We start from the raw sequence: 27,776 nt of genomic DNA, 5'->3' as shown, positions 1-27,776 counted from the left end.
CTCATCCATCCATCTACTCATATACCCACCCATCCATCTGTCTGTTTGTCCCTCCATCCACCCATCCACTCTCCATCTGCCGGGTGTGCCGGCCACCTGACAAACTCCTAATGAACTCCAATGCTGCCTCTTCCCGAAGAATTAACCAGCCCTGGCCCAGGCGGTTAATATTTAACTGAATAAGAGCCATAAATATGGAAAATGGGACTTTCAATTAAATAAGCAGCTTTTAAAAGGGCCCTTGGGCCGAAGAGGCTTTTGTTTAAATATGATTGATTTGACATTTCCTTACCCTCCTGTTTTTTCTCTCCCTCCCTTTCCCTTTTGGTGTGTGGATGGGAAGAAGAGCTGCTCAGCCCCATTACGGCTGCCCCATTGGCCTTCATAGTGGACAGGGCAGGACCAGCAGGGCACAAGGGCACGTTGGGCAGTGATCAGGAGGGACTTAAAGGGGCCCAGGCCCTCCTCAGCCACTGCTTGTATTCGAGCTCTCAATCATCCCAAAGGTGCTGTGCTGTTTCAATCCCATTTCCTCTCACCTGAATTTTTAAGATCTGAATTACAGCAGAACACTCCCCAGGGGGGAGCACACAGTCGTCACTTTTCCCCTTGCTTCCTTTTTAGGCATTACCAGTGCAACCCCCCAGGCTCAATATTTTCCATGAACGCTCTTCTCTGAAGGGGGCTGCAGCCACGTGTCTTTGTGTATGGAGAGTCCCCTGCAAGCGGCCTGGGAGGGGAAAATGAGGCAAAGAGCAGGGGAGACTGAGGCAAGGAGCAGGGGCCCAGTGCCTATCCAGCCCAGAGCTTCAGCCCTCAGACTCCAGTGATTTCCTGCACAACCTGGGCTCCCTGAGCCCTGCCACAGTGGGTTCCAACCGGGGGAGCACACAATTAATTATCTCCGGAAGTGACTTGGGGGAAGCAAAGCATTCCCAAGGCCTTGACCTGTTGCTTCCATGGGATCTCACATGCAGTGAAACTGGGAAAAAAAGAGTGAGCGCAGTCACAGAGCAGAGCTGGTTGTGCTTCGCTCAGGGGTCCCCGGACCAGGGACCGCTGGCCACGCACACAGCCCGTGGGACCCAATGGGCTGCACTGCTGCAATGGAGTGGGGTAATTCTGACGTTTAACATGATTGTTCCTAAGTAATTCCTAAGAAACGTTTATGCTTTCCTCATGAGGGCACCATGTCACTGCTGTCAGTGGAGATGAGGGGTGTTGGGACATCTTCCCCTAAACTGCAGCCAGTACTCCTGGCTAGACTGATGCAGGCGCTGAATGGCATCGAGGGCACTTCAGTGGCCTGGGGCTCTGATGGGAGCACATGAGACACACGGCAGACACAGATCTGAAGAGATGCATAGGCAGTGTGCATGGCACCCCAGGCACCGAGGTGCTGCAAGGATCTTTTTTTTTAAGGTATGCAGTTCTCAAAAAGAAAAAAAAAAAGGCCCCGTGTTTGCAGCCAACACGTGTAATCTGTTCAGCCCTTGTCAGACAAAACAGTTTTGCCGTAAGACAGCGATTCCCAAAGGGGAAAGGGGCGAAGTGAAAATACTTTATCAGCTGCGTACATATGTAACGTGGTAGCCTGGCTGCAAAGCAAAGCCTCTTTCCCTTTGAAAGCCAGGCAGGGGCGGGAGGCAGCTGCTTGTGAGAGGGGACAGAAGTGACACAGGCAGAGCCGAAAGCAGCACGGCCCCCGCCCCGTTCCCTCATCACCCTTATCCACCCATCAGGACAGAATAACCCCACGAATTCAGAAATACACCCAAGCAAACCCTGAGATTTTGTAAAACTCTTATTAAAAATACATGCATGGCTTTTAATGTATACAAATGATCATTTACTTCAGACATGAAGAGCAAATCTCCCAGACTGCTTAGGGCTGGCGAGGACTGCCACCTCAGTGTTGGAGTCTGAGCGCTGAGCTCCTGCCATGGTGCTGTGGATAGAGAGGGGTCCTGGGACAGAAGCACAGCTCTGCGCTCCAGGGATGGACTGTGGGTACACAACAGGTGAGTGTTCACTGAGAATCCATCAGTTCTCCATCAGCCCTAGGAAAAAAGAATAAAGGCAATGTCATGAAGCAGCCACCAGTCATTGTTTCACAGTTTGCAGGAGGTGGTGGGGCTGGAGGAGCTGAGGTGCAGCCCTGGGCCCTGCAGTGCTGGGGCAGGGGGGTGATGGAGAAGGAAGGGAAAGGATGAGAGTGGGTGGGTGAAGGGGAATGGCAGGAGCGTGTGTGTGTGTGTGCCCATCTGGGCGATGCATCACACTGAGATTGTCCCGCATTAAAAATTCACCAGCCAGAGAATTTTCAAGGGATTTGTAGTAATTAGATGACAAAATGCTGGCAAATCTCAGGCTTGCCAAAGATGTTACTCAGGGGTCAAAGACTCGACACTTTTGGCTGGGTAATTTGTAAGTGTCAATCACACTCAGTCATCAGAGGGAGAGCAGAGATCTGAGGGCTGCATCCTAACGAAGCCACAGCTCTGCCTCCCGCCTGCAGGGCCGGGCACAGCACTGCCAGTGCTTGAGTGTGGGGTTTGGGAAGGGCATGCCTGCTCCTGCGTCCCAGCGCCCAGCTCCAGGCAGGAGGAGCCGGCCCTGGCTCACTGCCCCGAGCATCCACCTGATTTCATACTCATGCACCAATTTCTCTGCTTTCCCACTTCCCTTCCCTTCCCTTTCGTGTGTGTGTGTGTGGCTTCCTTCATTTTCAGCACCTTCCACCCCACAAAGCCCCTTGCAGCTTTTCCCCCTTTCCTTCTCTTGCATCCTGCATGCACCCAGATGCTCGCAAGCTGCTCCTTGAACACCTGCAGGCTCCATGGCAGGCAGAAGGCAAAGCTTCTGTGCCTGCTGCCAGGTCCTGCAGCCCTCAGGACAGCCCCAGTGTGCAGTGAGCGGCAACAGTCACAGGCACCGACCCATCCCATGGGCCTGACATCCAACCTCAAGCCACAGCCCTGCAAGGCTCTGCTAGAACACGTGATGGGAAGGCGCCGGCCCTAGGCAGGGTGCAGGGTGCTGCTGCTGCCCCTCTGCCCCACAGACCCCCTGGCAGAGCCGTGCTCCCGCTCCCATTGCTTTGTATATTTCTCCAATTCAGGTCACATCGTGCACATATGCCTCAGCCAACATTTGTTGATATTCTCTCTGCCTCTCTTCCCAGCTCCAGTTTGGGGTGAAAGCCTCCCTTATTAGCCAATTTGGATACCCATTTACTGTGAATTACTGAGCCTGATTATTATTCATGAATGGATAAGTCTGAAATCTCAAGCCCTGCCATGCGATTTCTCCCCCTCTCAGATGCATACATTTCGGGAAGCAGGAGGCAGCGCGTCTGTGTCACGCGGTGCTCTGGGGCACAGAGCTGGGCAGGGGCTGCTGGCTGTGCCCAGCAGCAGCGGGTTGAGCAATGCATGCAGAGGTGAGAAGCTCGTGCCCCTGCCCCAGCACAGCTGCAGCCAGTACCCAAGAGCCGCCCCACAGCTCAGAACTCTGCTGTTACACCTGCTGTCATTTTAGGGTGCGTTGTGCGGGATCCTCCGCATGCAACAAAGAAGTCGGGTCCTTGCCTGCAGAGTGGGAATTAACTCCAACTGTTCTCCAGAGCTGCGATCAGCACTTCCATAATTAATGTATGGGCACAGAGCTGTGTACATACACAGCCCCCCCCACCCGCACACATCAAACAGATTTCCCCGATACCAAATTGCCTGAAAAATTAACCAGTGTCGAACTGCTCAACGAGATAAGTATCATTAAGGGAAAAAGAAAACCTTCATTACGTTTGAAGGTATGGAAAAAAACCCTTGTGAATGTTTTCCAGCCCATATCCAGACAGGGAAATAACATGTTTTAAAACATATCAAAGGGTTAAATTAATTTTCATTAAAATTTAAATTTGGAAGGCTCCCTCTCTCCTCTCCTCCCTCCTCCCCCTTTGAACATTTGACTGGCAACCATTTCATATTTCAATCTCGGCAGAACAAATTGAATTAGATGTTGAAACCAAACTCTGCTCTGTTCTCTAAAGCCTACATGCTCAGCTTGCGCTAATCCTTTTCGCCGCCGCTGCAGACCTCAGAGATGCGCAGCAAGAACCCTGCCCTGCCACAGAAGACAATGAAGGGAGGGAAAAAGACAAAAAAGAAAAAAAAAAAAGAAAAGAAAACCAACACAGGAAAATCCAACCCAAACTTGTACCCTGTGAGGCTCTGCTGAAACTGAGTGCTGGGGGCAGTGTGTGGGCAGGGCCCTGCTCAGTCCTGGCTGCACTGCGGTGCCAGTACCTCCCTCTTGCTGAGCATCCTTGTCCGACCCTTGTGTTTTACCTAGCAATTTATATAGACCCTTGTGTTTTACCTAGCAATTTATATATACATTATTACCCTGCAGCACTCTTCCCATGGATCTTGGGATGGTTTTCATCTTTTCTTGCAGTGCCACGTGCCTCCCATCCCTCCCCATCTTTCACTGAGACATCCACAGAGATGTCTCTTTCCCCCCCTGACACACAGGGCTCTGCTGCCCACCCTGCTCCCCTGCTGTCACCCTCCCAGCCCCGCCAGGATTGTCACTCATCAATGCTGGGCAAAAAAAGCTAAACAACAAAAAAACCCCAGAGATGCCAGCACTCTGCAGTGAACTCATCCCTACTTCAACTGACAGCCGCTTTGATAGTGCTGCTCCATCACGTGCCTCAGTTTATCCATCTACAATGGATGTACAATGGGCACAAATACCCGTCCTGGGGCAAGGCTGAGGCTTGGGCACCATGCTGGGGTTGCAGCAAAGGGCAGGCATTAGTATCCCACAGCCTGTGAATGAGTTTGGGGTCAGTCCCAGTGCCTGCAATGCTGGCTCCTGGGGGCAGAGAGGTGCAGTGTGTGGTGCCAGGAAGCAGCAGCAGAACTGGGAGCACCGGCTCCAGTAGCAGAGTAGAGCTGGGGAGGTTTGCACACGCTGCCTGTGGGCAGTGGCACAACTGCATCCAGGAGCTGGGGCAGGCTGCGTCCAAACAGCTGGGTCTGCCTGGCTCTGGACACTGCCACTCCACCCCTTCTCCAGCTGCATGCTGTAGAGCTGCTGACTGCTGGATGCATCCTACAGCTGAGCAGCTTCAGGGAACAAAAGCTATCTCGAGGCCATGCACACACTGCAACATGCTGCGTGAGGTGGGCAGCAATGTAACCCTGCTGGGATTGTTCCTGCAGTCATGCAGCCTTGCTGGAATTGTTCCTGTCCCTGTGGGGGAAAGAAAGCATGCACCGAGCATGGCTCTGAGCCACCCATGTCCCTGCCACACGCCTCTAGGAGCTGTCCCCCCCCACAACAGCAGCATATCCTGCAGGGCCAGCTCTGCCATACCTACTTCACCATGCTGGAGACTGGCTAGAGGGCCTCATCCTTGTTGCTCTCCTCCTCTTCTAGCTGCTCTAGGATCTCACCCAACACCTCTGATCGCTTCTTCTTCTTTGGGGAATCTGTAGAGGCACAGGTGAGAGAAAAATGAAGGTGAGGGTCACAAAGGAGTACGTGCACAACATGCAGCCCACTCCTGCCCCACCACCCCACGGGCACCACTGGGGATCTGTCTCCACACCCACAGCACCTTTACTTCAAAGCTCTGCTGGAAGCCACGTGCCCATCTCCAGCCAACACATGGCAATGCCAACCCTTAAATGCAGTTCACTTATCCCACGTCCAAGAGCGGCCGCAGGAGCTGTCCGGACACCAGGCTGGTCCCCTGGGGCTGGACCTCAGTCCTAGTGGAGTTCAGATGATGCTGCAGGCCTGCAGTGCTGGATCTGCCTGCCCCATGCCGGGTGCATGGCGGTGCCACATCCCCCCACCAGGCGCACAGTGCCCTCCGCAGAAGTTGCCCCCCCCCCCCTGCCAGCGGCTGCAGAGCACATGGAGAACAGCTGTTTGAATCCTGCCTCAGACATCAAAAGCCTCGCCGGGTTTCTCAAACAAACAAACATACCATAGGACTGAAGAAAAGGTGTAAAATAAATAAATGGAACAAGCTGTGCGTTTTCTTTTAGTATTACAGCTGCTGCGGGAGATAAACAACAAGTAAATGTCACAAAACATCAATACAGGAGAAATTAACCTGACAAAAGCTCACATTCCCCTCCTCTGCCTCCCCTAGCTTGGAACAGTTTTGCATTTCTGGAGTTCCCACCTAACGATTTTATTTTTCAATTAATTCCTTGTCAGAGTGCCAGGGCCCGCCTGCTCTCGGGGGTTGTGGGAAGGGGTGCGGCTGCCACCGCAGGCCCCTTGCACAGCTCTGCCCCATCAGGGCACTTACAGACGCAAAAAAGGATGGCCGAGGCCAGAGGAAGGCGCTAACCCAGCTCCTGCTGCCCCGAGCTGAGGTGAGACAGCGCCAAGCATGGTCCCAGATCCCCACATCCTCTGCACACAAACCTGGGGCATAGGGACATCCTGACCCTGCAGCCCCCAGAGGCGCACTGCAGCTTGTGCACTGCCCTGTGCAGTCACCTGCTCCCCGTGCAGAAGCACCCACACCGTGCCACCAGGCATCCCACGGCCACCTAACAGGGAGGTGAAAGAGGAATAAAGAAACGAAATAACATAAAAGGAGGAGGGTGGAAGTGGATCGGTCGGACGTCCGTTCTGCTGCTTCAGGCTGGTTAGGGTTTGCCACTAACGATCCCGTTTACTCCCTTTAAACAATAGCCAAAGCCGGGGGCGGGCCGGCAGGGATTACGGCGGGATTACACCGTGGCGGGGCTGCGGATGCCGTGCTAATCCTGCGGGGTTTACTCTCTGGCTACGGCATGTGTTTGCATTAGTTACAGACGAGCTCTCAGAGAAAAATTAAAAAAATTAAAAAAAAGAAAGAAGGAAGAAAAGAGGAAGAAAGACAATACAAAGGGAGCCACAACCGATGGGGAAGCAGCAGCTCGGGGCCTGCAGCTTGAGGGGGGGAGCAAACAGGGGCTCAGCCCCTGCCCTCCTCTCTCCGCCCTCGCCTGCCCAAACAAGGGCCGGACCCCAGCCCCACGGCTCCCACCGCTTCGCCCCCCGGCAGAAGCCAGCCCTTCCCCTTCCTGTGCTCGGCGCAGCATTTCCCATCTGTCAGTTAATTCTCTGATCGATGGCGAGGAGCAGGAGGAGCGCCCGGCGCAGCTGGCGCCCACGTTAGCGCTGGCAGGAGGCCGGCGGCCTGCTGGCACGGTGCTCCCACACCGGTCGATGGCAGTGGGGAGGATGGGAGCGGGACGTGGTGTGGCCGCACTGCCTGCGGTGGGCATGGAGGGAAAGGGATACAAACCAAAGGAGGTGGACAGATGGATGGACGGACAGATGGATGGATGGATGTGTAGGTTTGCACACTGACAGTACGTGAACAGGAGGATGCTCATGAATGCACACAAATAGTTCTGAGTGGGACTGCAGAGCACCAGGTGCTGTGCAGTGAGGGAAGGGGCCCTGCTCCATCCTACTCTGTCTGTTGGATCTTTGGAAATGATGGCTCAGATGTGACCTGACTGCTATGACAAATGCCTATGACAAGAGACGAGACTTGAGGTCCAGAGCTCTCCAACCTAACAAACAAGACCTGAAGGGTCAAATTTGTATAAGCAGTGTCCAGAAGCAAGGTGCATGATTGCAGCAGAGGGGAGGTGGAGCTGGAATGAGGAATGCTCCATCTCCTGCAGCATCTGGGCTCAGGGAAGCGTTTCTGTGCTAAGACCAAACTGACACTGCCCCAGAGCTGCTGAGGGGCAAGCAGCTCTTAACTATGCCATGGAGCTGTGCTGCACAGAGCTTGGCCTGGGCTGTGCCATGAGCTGTGCCATGAGCTGTGCACGAGCTGTGCCACTTGGAGCCTGGCCAAAGGCTGTTTCCATGAGCTCTGCCACCTGGAGCTGAGCCACTTGGAGCCTGGCCATGGGCTCTGCCATGAGCTGTGCCATGGAGCTGTGCTCCTGGAGCCTGGCCATGGGCTGTGCCATGAGCTGTGCTGCCTGGAGCCTGGCTCCACACCGCTGCTGGGAGCTACATTCCAGAGGGTGCATCCATCTCTAGGCAGTGCCTGTCCTCCCTGCTCCGCATGCATGCCTGCAGCTGTTATACATGGCAGACATCACAAGGCTCCTTTAGGTCTTCTCAGCACCCATGCTGGTGCTCAGCCCATGTCGTCCCCCCCCCCACATATCTAGCTCCCACCCACCTCTTCCCCGTCATCCACAGCCTCCAGTACTGGGAACAGTGCTTTGCCCACCCCACGGTGCTGTGCCACCCCCGGTGACAGGCAGGTGTGCGGCAGAGTTAAGGGATGCTGCAGCAGATTCAGGAGGAGAGCATCGATCTCCAGCTCAGGCCTCCAGCCCAGGGGAACCCTTCCTACATAAATATTTGCCAAGCCAAGCGTTTGCGCTGTCAATGGCTGTCAATAGCAGCCTGCAGTGCTGCTATCTACCGAGCTGTCACTCTCGGGCACCTGATCCAAACAGCACTCTCTGGATCCCACCCGATGGTCACATTACTTGTTCTTTGTAACCGAGCTTCTCTGTGACTCCATCACCCTCCCAGTGCCCATCCCTATCCACACTCCTCTGCTGGAAGGTTTTCTGCGTGGCACAGTGCCAACAGGGCTGCTCATCCCCTGCTGTTCCCATCTCTGCGGCACTGCAGGGTGCCGGTACAGCAGAGCCTGCAGCTGGCACAGAAAGCCCCGGTGCCGCCAGTGCAGTGGGTAACTGGCACATATGCCTGGCCATGTCAGATGAAGCAGCCAGCCTGCAGCCCTCTGCTCGACCTGCACAGAGCTGCATGCTCTGCTGCCTGAGCGCAGCAGTTTCCCAGCAGTGTGCCCACCTCTCCTGGGTGGGGAAGGGCCGGCGCAGCGTGGCTATGTGCCAGTGGCTCAGTGCCAGCTGGGTGTGCCAGCAGCCAGGAGGATTCTTTACCGTGGAAGTGGTCAGCTGTCCTCCGCCTCAGGGCCTCCACCGTCTCCTCTGTGTCTGCCCATTCCAGGACCAGCCTGCGGCCGTACAAGTGCGTGCTGTGGCACAGGGCATTGAATGCTTTCTGAAGATCAAAGTGGAAAAAAAAAAAGGAGAAAATAAGAAGTAAGGAAAAACAAAGATGCCCCTCCATCCACCCTGAATCTAAAGGGGAGAGAACACCCTGCTCTGAGCACTTTGGGTAGGATTCGTCTCCATCAGCACCTCTGGCCTGATCATTTATCTTCCACACACCTGCAAAGAGCAATCACCACCCACTATCTCCGCGGGCTGTAGCAGGAGCCCCTCACAGCTCCTCAGCTCTGGGTGCAGCCCTGGGACCAGGAGCGCTGCTGCCACCCGGTGAGGTGGGGGACGGCGCAGGGGGTCAGGTCACACCTGATCCCTGTTGGCACTGCGGCAGCATGTGCCCTTGAGAAGGGAAAGGAAGATGCAACTAACTGCCTGGTGCACCTGGGAACCCTCCCATTCCATGCTGGCACAGCATAGCACAACCCAACATCAGCAGAAGCTGCTCTGAATCTATCAGCAGGACGACTCTCAGCCTGTGCCAGGAAGTCTGCCTTCCCCTTACCTTCCCCCTGCTTTCTCCCTGACTTCCCTTTGTCTTCACAATCAGCCATACAGCAGCTATCTCTTGCTGACACTGAATGCAAGCAAGCTGGCCAGCACATTTGTGCAATACATGGCTAGGCATGGGACAAAGCAAAGAATCTAGCGTGCTCTTTAAAAACCCTCAGCCAAGATTAGGATTAAGTAAATTCATAAAGTCTGTAAACTCACTCTAGGCACAGCAGACAGAAACACACCCCTCTGTTCAAGCCCCGCAGAGATGTGGCACTGAGAGACATGGATAGTGGGCACGGTGGGGATGTGTTGGGGTTGGACTTGTGATCTTAGAGTTCTTTTCCAGCCTTAACAATTCAGTGGTTCTGACTCTCCATCACTCCCATAACTCCCATTCAATCCAGAAGAGAGGAACACATCTCCCATTCCCTGCACCCTGCTGGCATATCAGTGCTCTCCATTTCTCCACCCTGCCACTCCCACAGTCCCACACAGGCCTCATTTCTGGGGGGGTGTGCTTCCCTATGAGAGGCTGCAGCCTTCTGCAGCTACAGCTGCCTTTATTTGCCGCTGCTGTTGTTTTAAAGTCCCTTTTCCACTCAGAATGGGATCCAATTAGCAGAGCAATGTGTTGGCTTAAACAAACACTCAGGGGGAGCAGCAGTGGGGAGCTGTGATGGCTGTTTGCATTGGCACAAAGAGCCATTGCCATTGCCTGGCAAACAACGGCAGCGCTCACCATTGGCTCTCATTTGTTCATTTTGACTTCTGGATTGCTCACAAGCTGCAGCACCAGGCAGAGGAGGCTGTAGGACAGGGCATAGGTACATACAGCATTCTCTGGACCAATGATGCAGAGGGCTGCTGTGTGATGGAGGAACCTGCTGGTGGGACGCGGGAGGTGCACAGCTCCTGCCCAGTCCCAGTGCTCCTACACATGGGAGAAGCAAAGCACCCAGTGCTGCAGGGCTCCCCAGGCTGGGGCTGCAGACGAAGAGCTGTGTGCTTCAGGTGAAAAACACCCAACGTCATTTCCTTTGGGAACCACTGAAAACAAACAAGTTGAATTTGCTGCTTTAAGTGGGATCCATACTACCTCAGGGAAAAGAGAGGATGCGCCATTGATTTAAGAGACAAAGGGGTGGAGAGGAGTAAAGCTTCCCCCATGCATCCAAAGGCCCAACATCTTCCTGCAAGAAGGGGAAATGTGCCACTGCTGCTGTTGCACAAAAACCAACCAACCAAACAAACAAAACCCAAGGAGGAGAAAGACACATTTGAACAGGAAAAGTGCAAAGGGAGGACGAGCAGACGGGCTGTGGGCACGGGATGCTCCTGGGGGCTGCACCCGCTGTGGGCTGAGCACCGTGCTGCATTGGACAGCTGGGCTGGGGTACTGCAGCCATCCCTGCGTGCTCTGTTAATTTGAGGACAGGGCTGCTCTGTCTGCAGCCCCCTGCCTTGCTCCGTAAAACATTCAAGCTGAAGAGCCTCAGGCTGGCGGCACTGGAGGGACAGAGGGTCACCACCATTAGGAGACTGATACATTTCCCTTCCTCACAAGAAGCAGTCCCACCGGGGGATGCTTGCGGCACTGCCAGCTGCACACAGGATTTTTCCTTCCATGTGTGCTCATTTCTAAAGGGCTGGCTGTCTTTCCCAAAAGGGCAATTTCTATTTGGAGACCAGATGTATTTTTATATTGACGAGGGAGAAAAGTGGAAACTTGGCTCCCAGTTAATAGTTTAAAAATAAAAACAATCCCACAACAATTCTGTGTGGGGAACTTCAGGAAACGTATCCCGTGGCTAATGCTTCTGTACCCAGAGTTGACACTGCATACACGGTGCCCAGCTGGTGCACACCAGGTCCATCCCACAGCCCTACGGACAGCTGCAGGAAGCAAACTTCATGGGCTCAGCCCCAGGACTGCAGTGGGAGCCCACACCTCTGTCCCAGCTTTGGAGAACCTCTGTAGGTGCGCTGTCACGGCTCAGAGAAAGACAAATGGGGAGGTCACAGGTTTTAAATACCCAACAAAGCCACCGTAACTGTTCTATTATAGAAGCATCGTGTTTTATAAGACGCTTATGAGCAATTTCCAAATTACCACTCTTAGGGAAAAAAAAAGTCATTGATCGTCCGCAGCCATTCAGCTCAGAGGTCTCCAGGCCCACTCCCCTCCTCTCTCATTTCACTTAGCAATAAACTCTCAGACAATTATGGCTGTGTTTACAATATTCAGGATCCTATTCATCAATACATAGCACATCCTTTTCCAGACGGCCAATGGAGTGTACTTGATGTGCCACTTGTGAGACAATTAAATCCCTAAAAGAAAAGAGGTTGAAAAAAAGGAAAGAAAAAAAAAAAAAGAAAAAAAAAAAGGAAGGAAGGAAGAAAAGCCGCTTTGCTGGAAAAGAAGAGGAACCCTTGGAGTGATCTTTCTCAGGGCTCAAGCTCCCTGTCTGTGGGACCAGGGGAGTGCTGGTCCTTGCTAGATGCTGGCAGCAGGAGCACCTGGAGCAGGGCATCTCTCTCCTGCAGCCAGCTGCTCCTGAAAGAGGCTGGCAGAGGCTTTGTATGAGCAGAGCTGTACCAAGCAGAGCTGTCCTGGAGGTACGCAGCCCGGAGGGGAGCATGGTGCTGAGTCAAAGGAGGTTTGAATGTGGATCAATAGAGGACTAACACAGAAACCCCATGTGCTGTGCTATAGGGGAGGTCATGCTGGAACAGATGATCTAATAGTCCCTTGTGATCTTGGATCAGTGGATCTTGTCTAAAAATATAAACACAGGCTATGCCTGCTCCCTGCTCCTCCCTCTATCACCTCTGCTCATGGTCTTGAAAACTGGGACTGGTTTCAGGCAGTAACACCACAGTGATGACCCTGGCCCATACCCACAGCCGCTCCTCCTCCAGATCCCACACATCACCAGCAGCAGGGACACCCAAACAGCACCTTCACAACAACTTGCACCCACTGCATCAGTGACACACCACAAAACAAAGCTGCCCAGCACAGCCTGCAGTCCTGGCGGAGCTACCTGCTGGCTGGAAGCATTGCCCAACACACCAGGTGTTGCCCTGCCTCCTGCAAACGCGTTGTGCTGGTAGGAGCAAACCCTCCCCAAGGCTGACTCTCCTTGTTGGGAGTGTTGGAGGATAGGGGCTGGGAAATAGCTGCTGTCACACTGCTCTCTGAGCAGGTACTCCTTGCTCAGAACTCAGTCCCAACCAGCACTGCTCAGGTTCCCAGGATTTTCTCCTGCAAGGTACTCCAGGAAGCACTTTGAAAAGAGTGATATTGTGATGGAATTTATTTTCCTTCCCATGAGCCACCTCTGGTTACCCAGCTCAAGCAAGACCACATGGGACCATTTGTTTTCTGGGGGTGAAGCCCATGCCATGTCCCAGAGCCAGCTGTCCCCAGCAGCCCTGGGTGTCAGCTCCATAACAACAGCACACATCTGACTGTCCAGTGGCTGTTAGCACTACTCCGTAAGCCATTCCTCCCACAGGCAGAGGCTTGCAGGTCTGAAGCACGGTACTGCAAGGCACAGCTGTCCCAGCAGGCATTCCTGGACTTCCCCACAGCCACAGAGAAGATCTGTTTAGAAGTCACCTCTGTAGAGTACTCAGAGTGTTGGCTTCAGAGGGGGTGACAATATGCCAATGTCCTGAATGCAGACAAAGCACATCTGGGGGCTGCCCACTTTTGGGGTTTGGCTCCATCGCAGCTCTGTGGTGAGTCCAACAGCATGTCAGACCTGGGGTAAGCCCCAGCAGGCAGCTCCCAAATCCCCCTGGTCCAGGAAAGGGCTGGGAAGGGAGTGAGCCTCACCTTGGCATCCTGTTTGGTGAGGAAATCCACGAAGCCGAAGCCGCGGTGTGAGCCTGTTCCTGCCATCTTCTTGGGCAGCCGGACGGTCTTTAGCTCCCCAAAGGTGCTGTGAATAAAGGGGGGAGAAGTGAGGACGCCGAGACTGATGGGAAGGCCATGTTTTTCCCAGACCATGGCACTTCCAGCTACAGGCAGCCCCGAGGCTGCGCAATCCATGCTCTGAGGCCACCCACTTCCTGCAAGGGAAAGCACCCCCAAAGCACCCCATAACAGCTGGAAGCTCTGTTGGATCCCAAAGGCCATGCATCTATCCAGCCGACATCTTCACAGAGCAAACACCTCCCTTGCTTTAACTTCTGTACTTCCCCTCCTTTGAGGAGATGTGCAGAAAGCAGGGCCCTCGGGCAGGGCTGTGCCTGCATCCAGATCCGAGGTATGGGCACCCTGCAGCCCCCACCCCAGTCCCAGGAGCATGACTCCAGCACAGCTCACTGCATGCCACTCCTGAGAATCCAGGATAACGCCCATGTTCTGCTTGTGTCCAAGCTCCTGCTTCCCCTCCCCTCGCTTCCATTTATCAAACACATATGCACAAACTGCAACCAATAAATATTTAATGCAGACCAGGTCGGACTGGATGTGTTATTTTATTTGAAAATCTACACACACACGCGCACATACAAAAGGAGCCTGGGATGCAGCAGTGCCAGAGAGCACCTGGGAATAAACACAGTAAAGGCCGTAAATGCTCTCATGAAATGATATAAGCTAAATCTGGGAGTTAACCCTGCGCTCTGGCAGCATGACCAGGCATCCATCCGCCCAATTTCCTGAGGCAACGCGCTGTGTAAATGCACCATGATGAAGCCTCAAAATGAATCTGCACGCCTCCTCCTCGGGGCTGCCTGAGCTCTCCCTCCCTCATGCCCCCTTCGGGCCACTGCCATGCAAACAAACAAACAAACCCCCTGAGGAGATGCATGGCCTCGGCTGCAGGGTTGTGCATGGGGCACAGAGCTCTGTGTCTCTGCGGGTGCTTGGTACCCTGGGGAGGGGGCACAGGGGTGGCCAACAAAAGGGCTCCTGGCCTAAAGAATTCAGAACTGAGCCCTCACCTGATGCACTACGGGAGCCTCAATGCATTATCTGTGGGAAATGAGATGTATGGCATGGGGGAACAGAATGTTGGCTGAAGTGCTACAGCATTGCTCTGTGCACGAAAGCACGAAGAACCTCCCTTGGGCACTGTGCCGAGAGCTGATGCACAGCACAGGGAACAACAGAACTGCACGGTGAATGGCAGCAGGGTGGCTACGGGGGGCACAGGGGAACCATGGGGATGCAGAACAGCAGAGGGAAGAAGTTAGCTGCAAAGAAACCAACAGTGGGGTCCAAACCTGGAGCAACATGTCTGTGGGATCAGAGTGACAGTGGGGCAGCCGTGGGGCAGCTGATCCAGGACAGCAGCACTCAGAGCAGCACTGCAATGTTCAGCAGGGCAGTGGGGGACAGGGCTGGCCCTTCCCGGCTGAGAAGCAAAACACTCCCCTGCTGCGGTGCTAATTAGAAACCACAACACAGCAATTACCATCCTAGGAGCTGTGAATGAAGTGGAGAGCCCAGGCCTTTAATGTTTTCCTCTCCAGTGCCAGGCAGAGGCTCACACCTCTCTTTTCCAATTATTTCCTCCAGATTTGGAGAGGATGGGGGAGAGAAGCAGAGTCGGGGGAACTCGATTACTTCCTGTAGAGCAAGGTTCCTTGGGCTGGGCCATCTGCAAAGCCCCTGGGAGCAGTGCTGGCAGCGGGGCAGGGACATAGTTTGTCCCCATGAGGTGTCAAGAAGGAAGGAAGCAGATGGTATGCAAGGAGGTAACCTGCAGCCCTCCGATGGGAGCACCAGACAGAGCAATGTCCTGGCTGAGGCTGTGACCAGCTGTAGGATAACCACTGAAGGTGCAGACTCCCACTTGGTGACAGCACACTGCGTGTTGGGCTGTGCTCATTTTCTGGAGGCCACACGTGGAAGATGGGCTCAGGGGGTGTTCTGCAGGAACCATCTTCTTCCTTGTGCAAAACAAACTGTTCTTATGTCCTCAGATACATACTGATGTCCCACTGCATGGGATGGTCCTAAATCAGGAAAAAAACCCAATGCCAATGATGGCATGGGAAGTTGGTTGGGGATGCATGACACAGTCCAGGACGGAGCTTGGGCAGAGGTCCCACACACCGCAATGGCTCTGGAAGGGGACACAGCGCCCAAGCAAGATGAGAACTTCCCCCTCGCAGAGCCACGTCCCTGCAGTGCACCTCTGCTTAAACTCATTCCTTCGATGCACAACAGTCACTGTCACCTTGCTTTTTCTTCCCCTCTCCTTTCACCCTCAAACAGGACATTTCCTCCTCCCCCAGTAAATTATGTCCACGCCCACCTCTGCTTCTGTGCTGATGTGCTGATTACAGAGGAAAAAGGAATAAAAGGGAAAAAAAGAATGTTCCTTCCTGTTCCCCCACCCTGGAAGCAGGGCCCTGCCAGGGGCTGTGCTGGGTGAGCTGCTGGCCCACCCCATGTGGGAGTTAATGAGATCCGCATGGACGGCCCTCCCGCCCCCCGCTGCAGGACTGGGGCTGACTCCACTTCAGCTAATCCCATTACAAGAAAATAACGTGGATAATTCAAGCTAATGAAATCGTTACAAGAATGTGGACAGCCAGGGGTGGACATTCAGAGCCAATTTAACACTCCTCGGTGTTGTTATCCCCAGCACAGGAAATATCTGAAAGGAGGAAGGGAAAGGAAGGGAGAAAAAAAGCCCTCCTCTCTTGTTAGCTTAAATCCTGTTAGGGAGTTCAGGAATTAATCTGCCACCTATCTCCCCCATTACCGTTATCACCAGCACCATCAGTGCCGTCTCCTCGGTAACCCTGCAGCTGGGGATGGAGGAGCACACAGGGCAAGGGGGGCACCTGCAGAGGGGTACAGCAGCTCCAAGGCACAGCCAGCCACCAACAGCCGGAGCCCTCCGTGTCTGCAGCCAGTGGCAGCTGTCCCCGTCCTGTACCTGGGCAATGGCAGTGCCCGATGCCACCACAGACACCTCTGGCGTGGTGCCGCCTGCACGGCTCCCAGCCTTGGGCTGCCCCAGCACTCGGTCCTGGGGAGCTCTGGGACGCTGCTTGTGAGGGAATGAAGGGGCTGAAAGGCCACATCAGGCTTCTCCAGGAGGTAGGTGCTGGAGCCAGCCTTTCCACAGGGAACACCCTTGACTCACTCTGATGGAAGAAGCTCACCAGCAGCACTTCCGAAGGCTCTGCAGTCTGGAGATGGCCACCAGGCTCAGCTCCCTGCCCTGGCGACTTGGAAAGCCAACCCTTGCCCACTGCTTGAGCTGGCGGCTGCTGCTTACCAGCCTCACGCAGACACACAAAGCCTGTCAGCCAGTGAAGGCGTTTGAGATTAAGAAAAGAAATGTTGCAACATGACCTGAGCATTCAGTATGTAGGACAGAGTCAAGACCCTGTGCACAGCATCCAGGGCAGAAAGGCAGCTGCAAGAACACCTCAGCAGCACAGGAGGCAGGTGCTGAAGCCAGGCCATGCAGAGCAGCGTACCCACGCTCAGGACACAGATCCAGTACGAGAGCACAAGGTCCACAAGCACCACGCTGCTGTACCACAGGGAAGGGATGCTCTGGGCCCTGCAGGAGGCTGTTCCCTCCCTGTGCCATGCAAACTCTCGATGCACAGAGGGGCTCCGTATGTTTGTGCTATGCAGCACCAGCAGCATCCACCTCTGACCTAGGCCTTATTGTCATTGAGCTCACAGGAAAGCACTGCCAGCCCTGTTCCTACCCCCAGACATGACTGGGACAAGCAGCTCTGTTGCATTTCTTGGGTGCTCTCTGGTGAGCATGCCTAATTACATCCAGACGGTGCTTTTGGCACACCTGCTGCAGCAACTGTTTATCTTGCTGACAACTAAAAGAGCATCATTTGCAAAGTTTGCTAGGTAAGAAAGCCAATTAGCACGTCGCCAGCCAGGCACAAAGATCCCCATGCTTCATCTCTGCCCAGCATGCATGGGCCTGTTGTGCTCATTCCCTCCTTCTGCTTTGGATCCTGCAGCTGGGAACACACAGAGGAAACCCAAAAGCAAAGAGGGTGGCACAGCAGACAGCCTGCTGTCACCTGGCTGACCCCCGCAGGATACACACAGCGCCCACAAGGCAGAGCTGTGCTGAATGGGGAGCCCAAAAGCCAGCGGCTGTGGTGCTCTGGGAGAAACGTCCTCTGCCCCTCTGCACCCCTATTACGGGGCTGCTGCCTGCTGCCTTCCTCCCTGCAGCAGCTCAGTGCTCACACGGAACCCCATGACGGCTCCGGGGGACCCTGAGGCTCCTGCTAAGGGCTCTCAGGCTCTGCTCCGGGAGTCTCAGCAGCCCCAGGGCTTCCCTTCCCGCAAGGACACACGACAGCAGCATGGGGGCTGTTTGCTCCTCGCCTCAACTGCTTGCTTAAAAATGTAGCAAAACATTTTACCCCTTCCGATTTATTTTCTTTAACGTTGCTTATGAGGGACCTTATCAAAAGCTTTCTGAAATTCCAAGTAAATTAGTCATTAGGCAGGTTTTCAGAGCAGTAATTAGGCCACTCTGTGCCCCTGATGTATTATTTACCTGAGAAGATATACATAATTAGGGCTCTTCTTTATAACTGGTATTACACGCACTAAATTCTACTCCAGTCTATCGTGTAATTACGCAATTAGGCTGCATGCTAAACAGAAAGAAACCAATTCTGAAAACCAAGCAAAAAGAGGGACAAAAACAGGCCGGTAATTATTATTTTTTAAATCCTCCATCAGCAGCACAGTGGCAGGTTTTAAAATTTTAATATCCCTCCACTTAAGTCATTCTTAAACAGGTGCTAGCACTGGGTTTGGTTTCGTAACGCTGTCACGTTTAATCCCGCTCCACGGGGCTTTGCACGGTGCTGGGATGCGGCTCCTTACCGGGGTCTGCCTCACGTCACGGCTGGAGGCACTTTTCCTCCTCTTTGGCAAGACCAAAGAGAAGTGCCCAGGACTCACCGAGCACGCTCACACCCCCTGGGCGGACACCTGGGCATTATCTGCAATTATTTTCACGCTTAAAGATTCATTACTCAAAGCATGAACGGATCTCCTTCTGCACCTCTCCATCCCAGTGCTCGGGGTGGCAAAGGGAAGACGCAGCGCTGGGACAGGCACGGCACCAGCTGAACAGCACTGCAGGCACCAGGAGAACAGGCCGACACCCCTACATCCCAAACCCAGGGACTGGAATCTGTGGACAGACTTCACACCCACAGTGCTCTGCGGAGCTCCTGAGCCACGCAGCTCCAGCACAGCACTCCTCAGGGCTGAGGAGCGGCGGAGCCCGCACCCACCTCCTGCATGTGGGGATTTCAAAGCAACCCACAGCCCAAACAGCACCGAGATTGGGGATTTATCTCTTCATGGTTCTTTTGAAAATCAGAGTGCAGCTACGGTCAGAAATAAGTTATGCTAAAAATAGTGCCTGCAGGAGGGCCTGGTACAAATCTCCTTTGCTCTGTGCTCCTTATGACTCAGCTGGTTTCAAAGAGAGAAGAGGCAAAGCACTAAACATGAGAAGGGAGATGCAGCCATACCCTGAAGCCCCCAAAGGGACACAGGGCACCCTGCGTGGAAAATAGCAATGCTGCAGGACGCTGGCTGCAACCTTGTACCTACAGGCAGAAACCAGCACAGACCCGGCTGCACAACCTCCTGCACCGAGCCGGAGAACAAATATAGAAGCAAGGAGATATTTATAGGCAGAAAGCTATTTTAACATAGCTTTGCTTTAAAGAGAATCCTTATTTAAGCCTTGTCCCTGTAAAGCTGCAGGATGACTTCGAAAAACAACCAGATTAATTATTTTCATCAGGAAGAAAGAGAAGCATGTAGGGAAGATCAAATGCATGCAAATGCATTCAGAACGCAGAAGCCTGGGTGAAGCACTTGTATTCTGGTGCCTCAGTACAGCAAGGATGGTGAGATCTGAGCACAGCACAGTGCACACAGCTCTCACAGCTGCATCCAAGCTCCTCAGACCAGGAGGAGACAAAGGATGTGCAGCCAAGCACAGCTCAGCAGCAGCACCGCTGCCAGTTGCATGCTGCATGCAGCTGGATGCACTGCAGAAGCACTGCAAGCACAGGAATATTTCCAGACGCTCTCTGTGTTCCCCCAGCTTGCACCGCAACAACCAAGAGAGCAGCAGAGCCCTGGGTGGGAACCAACCACCCCAATGCTGCACTGCTGGGACAGCACTCCATGCTGACACAGCTGCAGGCTCAGGAGCAGCCCGTGTATGTCACAACCCAGCAGTGCTGCTTCCTCCTGCCCTGAACCCATGCTCCAACACCAGGCACAAAGTGGGCACCCTTAAAGTGCTCCTGCTTTCAGATGGTGATGATGCCCCCCATGCGTCAAATCCACAGGGCAGGTGAGGGCTTCTGCTGGGGGTACCGGGTGTGCTCTCCTCCCTTTACCTGCTCCATCTGCAGCACAGAGCAGCGCCGGCAAGCAGGAGCTCCCTTCTACAGGAGAAGAAGTTGAAGCATCCCCGCACAGCACCATACACCTCGGCTCTGCTGGCTGCTGCATGCAGTGTTTTAGCTGAGGAGAGCTGGGAGCTCCCTGAGAGCTGCTGGGGGGAGAGCAGAGCAGGGGCACCCGCAGGGCTGGAGCTGACAAAAGACCACAGCTGTTGTGCCAGTAGTGCGCTGCAGGGCACACCTCAGAGGATGGCATCTACAGGAAGAGGGACCTCAAAAGGAGATGGGAAAGCACGAGCGAGATGCTTACGGGAAGACTGAAGAACACGAAATAACGCTGGACTCATCGCCACTCAGCTGGTTAATGGTATCAGAGCACTGGCAATGAGAAGCACTGCATGCTGGCAGCAGCAGTCTGTGCACCATTTTCCATCCACCACCATAGCTCTGTGTTACTGGTCGGAATCCAGCAGCCCTGCACCCTCTTCAGCCTCAGGGGTAAGATGTGATGTGGGCAGATGGAGAGCCCTGTTTCCTCAGGAAAATGGCTTTTGAGAGCACGCAGGTCCTGCAGGTTGCAGGATGGCCAGCATCAGCTCCCACCCAAGGGCGGGCAGAGCCGCTCTTCTGAGCCTGCTGCACACAGGGAAATCGAGGTGCTGTGACCTGGGAGGGCCATGTGCTGCAAGGAGCACAGCAGTGGGAGGGCGATGGGAGGCAGGGAGGAGATAGCCTGACCCTTTTAGCTTAAACCCACGAGAAAAAAAAAAAAAAAAAGAAAATAGAATATCACGAAGTGAAGGAGGTGATGCAGGCAGCGCAGAGGTGGCAGGAGAGCTGGGCTTTGGTGGTGTGCAGTGACAGCAGAAGCTGCTCCCCTCCCTCCTGCTGCAGCACACCTCATTTCATGGGGTTCTTGCACAAGCAGCAGGGTGGAAAACGATCAGCAGGAGCAGGCGGCTGGAGAAGCACCGCAGACCCCTGGGCCCTCAAAGGCAGTGGGAACCCAGCCCTGCTGAGAGGGGCACGGCCTGGGTACGGGGGCTGCAGCTCTCCTCACAAGCAGCCCCACGGCAGGTGGAGATGAGCACCCCCCCTTCCTGGATGCTGACGGGAAAGACAGCGCAGTCCTGCATGACAGCATGAAATTAATATGATTTTGGGGGAAGCTGGCAGTGAGTAATGAGCATCTGAAATACCTCAGCTCTGTACCCCCGTCCCTTGCCCCCGAACTCATTTAACCCTTCGGCTGCTGGCACAGCCATGTGGCGAAAGGGAAAGAAGACAAGAAGTCAGACCCAAGCTGGGGAGAAGCGAAGAGGGAGCAGCAGTCTGTCCACCACTGAGTATGCAGAAAGCAGAGTGTCTTCCTAGCACCAGCTCCTCATGCCCTAACAAAACCTTGGTCTGAAAACAGGCAGCAAGCAAGGGGTGGTATGTGAGCTGCTGGATGCCTAACAGGGTTCCCCAGCACCCTGCTCCCAGGAGGACGAGCCGCAGGAGCTGCCTGCACTCACTTGGATCAGGCTGTCACATTTCAGATCTCTCTGCCTGATGCCTGGAAGCGCTCAGCTGGTTCAGGTACTGCTGAGGGAGGAGCAAAGGCAGGCGAGAAGGCAGATGGCAGCGGGCTCTGCCTTGGCTTGGTTTCATCAGGAAAAGCTGCGTGTGGGTGGGAGTGCAGACAAATGCTCATAGTGCCATGGGCAGCAGAAGCCAACAGAAGTGCTTGGGCACAGGGAGAGCTTGGCAGGGCCTGTCCAGAGCAGTAAGAGACCAGCTCCAGGGCTGGAAACCCACAGGAGAGGGAGAGGAAGAAACACTGCAGAGGGCAGCAATGTAAGTAGACATGCAAATAAAGAACACAGTGTTGTCATGAGCTGGAAACTGTGATTCATTAGGGGCTCGTTCAGGGTCTTCTTGTGAAGTGAGACAGAAAAATACTCACACATATGCTAGCAAAAGACATGGAAAGTGGCTGGGCCAACATCAAGCTAAGAAATGACACAGAGTAGAATTTTAAAATCAAGAAAACGATCACCTTGATTGCTCCATGTCCTAAAAGCTGAGATACAAGCTCAGAAGTTAGGCCAGCATCACTGCAACTTCCTACGTCTCGCAAATCTGCTGCCAGCCCCAGAGGGATGACCAACGGGCAACGCAGCTACAGTTCTACTTTTTTGTTGTACATGTTTTCACTTCCTTACATGCATATAAACTTCTGAGTAGTTCAGACAAAAGAAGACCTTATAATACTAACAGTAAGAGCGGGTCACTCAGAAACCCTGGCTGCCATCTCCTCTATGGGCTGCATTGCTCGTTTCCTACTGAGCAAGAAAACAACACGTGTGCTCGCACCTGTGCCAGTCTTCAATGGCACAGAAAAACTGCAAAAGCCCCAGAGCAGAATACCACAATCCCATCTGACACACGTGCGACACGCAGCCCCTTTGCCAGTTCTCCTCACCTCCCCAGCCCCTCTGCGCTGATGACCACAAATGAATGGAGCTCGATGAGAAGCACTGCTGCAGGGGAGCCGCCAGCACAGCCCTGCATGGCACTGGGCAACAGGACTGAGCAGGACAGGCAACCAGAGCTCCTTGTGGCTCAGGGACCTGCGGGTGTGGAGCACATTGAGCATGGGAGAGGGGAAAAAAAAATTAAAATCCAGTGCTGAAATGAATATTCAAGGCAAGGAAAGGGATGTACTGAAAAATCTTCCTTCTGCTCTTGGGAAGATCCACCTTTTAAAGCAGCCCTGCCAAGATAACACAGAGTTAAATATTTCCTTATCTATGTTAAACACCTTTTTGATTCAAACTGAAAAACAGCACCGAAAACCTATTTCACTCTCCTGCACCCCATGGCTTGTTTTGGATAGTCAAATTAAAGCAGCCGGCTACGTATCTACTCTCTGAATAGCAGCCCAGTACTGCTGCGTTTGGTTTTCCAACACAGAAGAAGAAGGACCAAAAATATATACACATATATATTAATTTATGCTTTTTGAGATAGCGCCAGAAATAAAGCAGCCCCACAGATCCCAGCAGCTCTCAGCACACAGATCTGCACGGCAGTGCCCAGAGCCCTGCATGTGGGCAGGGCACCATGAGGCAGGATTCTCAGCCAGGAAGGAGGCAGCCATCACTCAAGCTAATCCCTAACTGCACCAAGGATGCACCGTTTCCAGATGCTGTCCAATCTCACCTGCAGATGGTGTCTGCACAGCAAGGGCTGAGAGGGGCTGAGCTGCAATGGGAGCATCTAGGCTGAAAGCACTGACCTCAGAGCAGCTTTGTGCAGCCCCAGTAGCCCTACACAGACACCCTAGGGTGCCAGCAACATGCACACCACATCCTAAGAGCGAGCTGCAATCTTGCATTAAAGAAGTGCCATCATCTGCTAGCATCATTGGACGCCCCTGCTCTTATACTCCGTGAGGACGGGGCCCTCAGCCAGTCTCCACTGCTTCTCCAGGGCACGCAGCCCCACAGCACTCCAGGCCCAGGTCTGCAGCAATCAGGTTTCAGGAAACTTTCTTTGAAGTTGAATCAGCAGCATGTTTTTTTTTCCCCATAAGATCAGCAAAATAGGGCAAAAGCTCTGTTAGCATGTAACCCAGGGTACTCTGGGGGCACCACGGCACACACAGGCACCTATGACTGCTCTGCAGCTCTCAAGGGTTGACTGCTTATTTAAACTGCTTACTTCTTTCCTTGAGGACATAACTCAGCAATTCCACTGAACTCCAATAGGAACACAAAGGCCTCATCACAGCTGTCAGCAATCACACTTGCAATCAAGTTCCACCTCTTGCTCCTCAGCCGCTCCTCCTGGTCCCACCTGAGAGCACCTATTGCATGTCTCCTGCTGCTTGTCCCAGCACCCAGACAAGGCAGGGGGTGTCCAGCACTGGCCCCATGACTACAGGCACTGTGGAGTAGCTGGAGCTCAGCTGCACAGACACCTCCAGGCCTTGCTACAGCAGCATCCATTCAAGCATTTCATATACTGATCTCTTTTCATTTCAGTAGTAGGGTTCGCTTCTGCAATGCACCTAAACCCCAGTATACAAAACTAGTGAGGATAATAAGCCTTTTTCCCCACTGCTGTAGACCATGCCAGAAGAAGGGTTGTCAATCTGAGGGCACCAAGGGACTCCCCTGCCCACCAGGTCATGGAAGGGACCATGAGGCTCTGTTTGGACAGAAACAGCCTGAGGAACAGCTCTGCATTTGCTGCAGAGGCAGCAGGAGTGCTGGCTTCCAACCAGCAAGCAACCACGGATAGGACAGAAGGAGTTTCACTTTGGCTTTGTTACTATCCAACACCCATCCCCTCCTCCCCAGTGCACAAGTCCCTCAGACCGGCTGTAGCTGCATGCTGACTGTTGGACCACCTTGATACAATTGCCTAGAAATGCAGCTCAGTCTGCTCACATACACAGCCCGGGCAAGCAGGGCACAAGCCCAGCAGCTTCCAGGAGGCCTTCTTACAAAGGAGAGATGACTTCCCCTTCTCCTGCCCCAGTAGTGGGGTCCAGCCCACTCAGCGCCTACACAGCTAGCAATCCCATCTCTGCTCCTCAAATCACTGAGATGGAAATAGAAGGAACTAGGAGGAAGAGCAATAGATTTTGAAATCTTTCCAGTACAACAACTAGGCTTTAAAAGCAAAATATCACACAGAATGAGCTGACATTGGACAGCTCAGAGAGTGATGTTTGCAGCGCCATGCATCCCAAGGGCATTTCCACTGTGCATCCTAATTAATACTTCCCAGCAGTTGCTTAACAAACTCACAAGTTTATGAAGGCACTCTTTTTTTTCTTTTCTTCCCTTCTCTGCCTTTTCAGTAGCAAAGATTTCCAAGCTTCAACAGGACAATGTTACTCGTTACTCCAGGAAGGAGAAATTGTCTGCAGTCATGTAGGCTCCATTACTCGGAGAAAGGTGTGAACAGCAAGTGTGTCTGGCAGACGGACTCATTATACCACCGCATCCTTCATAATGGGAAATGAAAAGCCCATTCTGATAACTACACTTTATTATAATAGGTCAAAAGAAGTGAAAGGCATCATCTTATAAAATTAACTTCATAAAGACTGCCTTTAAAAAAAAAAAAATTCTCTGCCAGTTTATCCATTGCATCTCTCTTCAGAGATGTTCCTTCTAGCAGAGCTCTCACTCTGATGCCCCATTCCACCATTACTCTCACTTCTGCCCTCTGTCGGGGGAAGAGATCTGCTTCCTCCTCATCAGGCTCAGGCACTTGTTTTGCCAGATGCATTAACTGCCACATTTTTGTTAGGATGGAGAAAATCAGAACTGCCCTGACACCTCACCTTGAGCAGCGCTCAGAATTTTTGGGAACCCAATTGGCGGAGGAGGGCTGATAGCAGAGGTCATTAGGACCCTTCTCCATACTTTCAGGAGTACTTTGCAAAGAAATTAAAAGGAAACAGTGCCAGCCTCAGAACATGCAACTTAAGATGCAGTTCCTTTGGTGGCAAAAGCAGCAGGAATGTCCAATTCTAGGCAGGCTCTCTGTCTCCATCTATGTCTCGGGTAGCATTCAATTGGGCACAGATCTGTAGACAACTCTTTCCAAATCTAACCGCGTCCTTTTTGGCAAAAAAATAAAATGTGTCTCCTTGAAATGTTATGGGCCAGCTGCAAATCAGCCACGTCTTTGATATCCATGAAAGTTGGTGCAGGTGGAGGGAAGGAGGATGGCAGAGCACTCCGTGAAACAAACAGTTAATTGAAACATCCAATGAAGGTTGTACGGATCTAATGTGATAGATTTTAAAGGAGACTAATTTTCAGAAATTGCCAGAGCTCCAATCTGTGAAAATGTGGCCTTTCACAGATCTCCAATTCAGCCTGCCACATCTCAAGTTCCTTTTGGGGGAAAAAAAAAAAAAAAGTCACACCATAAAAACCCCCCAATTTGGTAGCAAAAATTAGCAGTCTTCATGGGATATCAGTGCCTTTGTCTCTCCCCCCTAACTATGGCTCTTTGGGAAGAACGAAGGACCGTCTATCTTTTGTTATTTTTCCAGGTAGTGAAGATAAGACTAGAATCTAATAAAGAACAAAAATGGGGAAAAAACACACCCACAAAAGCTAAATCTTCACACCTCGCCCAAAAGCTGCCCCTATAATTGAAAAGCATTTCTCCTGCTGGAGAAAATAACATCCATCAGATCTCACAAAACCAGCCCCGATGGATGGCAGAGGGCAGCACCTGGGGATGGGAGGGCAGAGCTCTGCAGCAGCACTGCACACCTCTGTGAGGCACAGCTGCACTGCCCCAGCAGGATGGGCAGCATGGAGCTGGGACACGGAGTCCCACGGCAGCGCAGCCCTGCTCACGCCCAGCAGTCAGAGGAAGGCAGCAGCCACATCTATTGTCATCTGCTGTAAGAATGAGCGCTGCGTAGCTCTGAGCGTTCAAGCCACAGATCCTTAATCATTGACACTAAAAAGCATAAAGACAAGTGGGGTAGCACTGCCAGCTCAGGAAATCCCGAGCGGTGTACAGAAGCCTTCACAATGTGCTATTTAAAACATCCAGCTCCCTTCTTTGCTGTTTCAGCGCCATTAACGCCCACCCGTGAGAGATGTAGAAATGAAGAGAGCTTCTCAAAAAAGCTCAAAACATGTAAATATTTGTTTGGGGGGTAAAAACACATGCATTTTCTCCTGCCAAAGCAATTGAGAAAAGGAAAAAAAAAAAAAAAAAAAAAAAAGAAAGCAAGCACAGAAGGGAGCAGGCTGAGAGACCTCAGCTGCAGGGCTCTGGGGCTTTGGAGCACGTGAAACAATAGCTAGTCGTGCAGGGTCCCCGGCTCGGCTCAGCGCTGGGGCTGTGCCCGGGCTGCGTCCCCGCGTCCCCAGGCTGGCGGTGCCACGCACAGCCCCGCTGCTCTCCTGGGCAGGCTAAGAGTGCCCCCTGCAGCCCTGCTGGCCGAGCCGCCCCTGCCGCCCAACTATTGTCTGCGGTTCCAAATCAACAAGAAAATCAGACGGGTTCCTAAACACGGAAACGCAAGAAGCTCCAGAGCACAGGCACCTGACGTCAAAGAGCCATCTCAGAGCACAAAGCACATGGCAGTGCTCGGCTTCAGCCTCTCAGCAGGCCAGGAGGGCTGGCTGGGCGTGGGGAGGATTATGGACCCCCCCAGGCCATCCGCTGTTGTTTTGAGGACCAAACTCCCCTCTCCACAGAGTCCAGATAAACAAAATGGATGTTCGCGCATCACCCCAGAGCGCTGGCAGCAGCGTGCTGCTGGAGGCCATGTGCTCCTTGCGCTGTGAATCACAGCCGCCCCGCCTCTCCCCAGTCCCAGGTGCCCAGACAAGGCAAGAGAAGAATAAAACACACAGCAAAGCCCTCATTCTCTGCTGGACTCATCTGTTCTCCTGATGTTCACAAGTCTCCCCGCGCCATGAACGTAGCTCGGCACCCAAAAAGTCAAATAGGTTCCAGGCTTTTGTTTGCTCTGGTGCTACGAGGGACATGGCTGCAACCACACAGGCTGAGTTCTGAATGAGCAGTACTTAACATGCTCCCTCAGCATGCTGCTCTGAAAGCCCCAGGCTTTTTTGGGCCTTGTTTCCACTGGGGCTCACAGGGCAACGCTGAAACAAAAGCATCCAGGCTACACCTGCACAACACGAAAATCCCTTTGCTCTTCTACGTGAATCCTTACACCATGCTTTTCCTGAACACATCTGGGCTGAGTCATGGCGTGCACCCACTTAAAACCAAAGA

General features: G+C 53.2%; 1 protein-coding gene across 3 annotated transcripts in view; it reads right to left on the bottom strand.

Annotated features, from left to right (window-relative positions):
* Positions 1-1,786: 1,786 nt before the first annotated feature.
* Positions 1,787-27,776, bottom strand: part of RBM19 (RNA binding motif protein 19) — a 49,093-nt gene continuing 23,103 nt past the window's right edge. For 2 of the 3 annotated variants that reach the window (XM_085238351.1, XM_085238353.1), the window contains exons 22-25: positions 13,435-13,540; positions 8,967-9,087; positions 5,386-5,501; positions 1,787-2,060 (exon numbers count right to left, since the gene is read on the bottom strand). In XM_085238351.1, the coding sequence (XP_085094477.1) occupies positions 5,410-5,501; positions 8,967-9,087; positions 13,435-13,540 (319 nt within the window). In that variant the 3' untranslated portion in view covers positions 1,787-2,060; positions 5,386-5,409. The remainder of the gene's footprint in view (positions 2,061-5,385; positions 5,502-8,966; positions 9,088-13,434; positions 13,541-27,776) is intronic. The other variant, XM_085238352.1, reaches the window with a different exon arrangement.

This window comes from Meleagris gallopavo, chromosome 17, assembly GCF_905368555.1.
Source record: "Meleagris gallopavo chromosome 17, MGAL_WU_HG_1.1, whole genome shotgun sequence".
Taxonomy (NCBI): Eukaryota; Metazoa; Chordata; class Aves; order Galliformes; family Phasianidae; genus Meleagris; species Meleagris gallopavo.
Note: the sequence above shows the minus strand (reverse complement) of the source record. Positions and strands in the feature narration are given on the sequence as shown.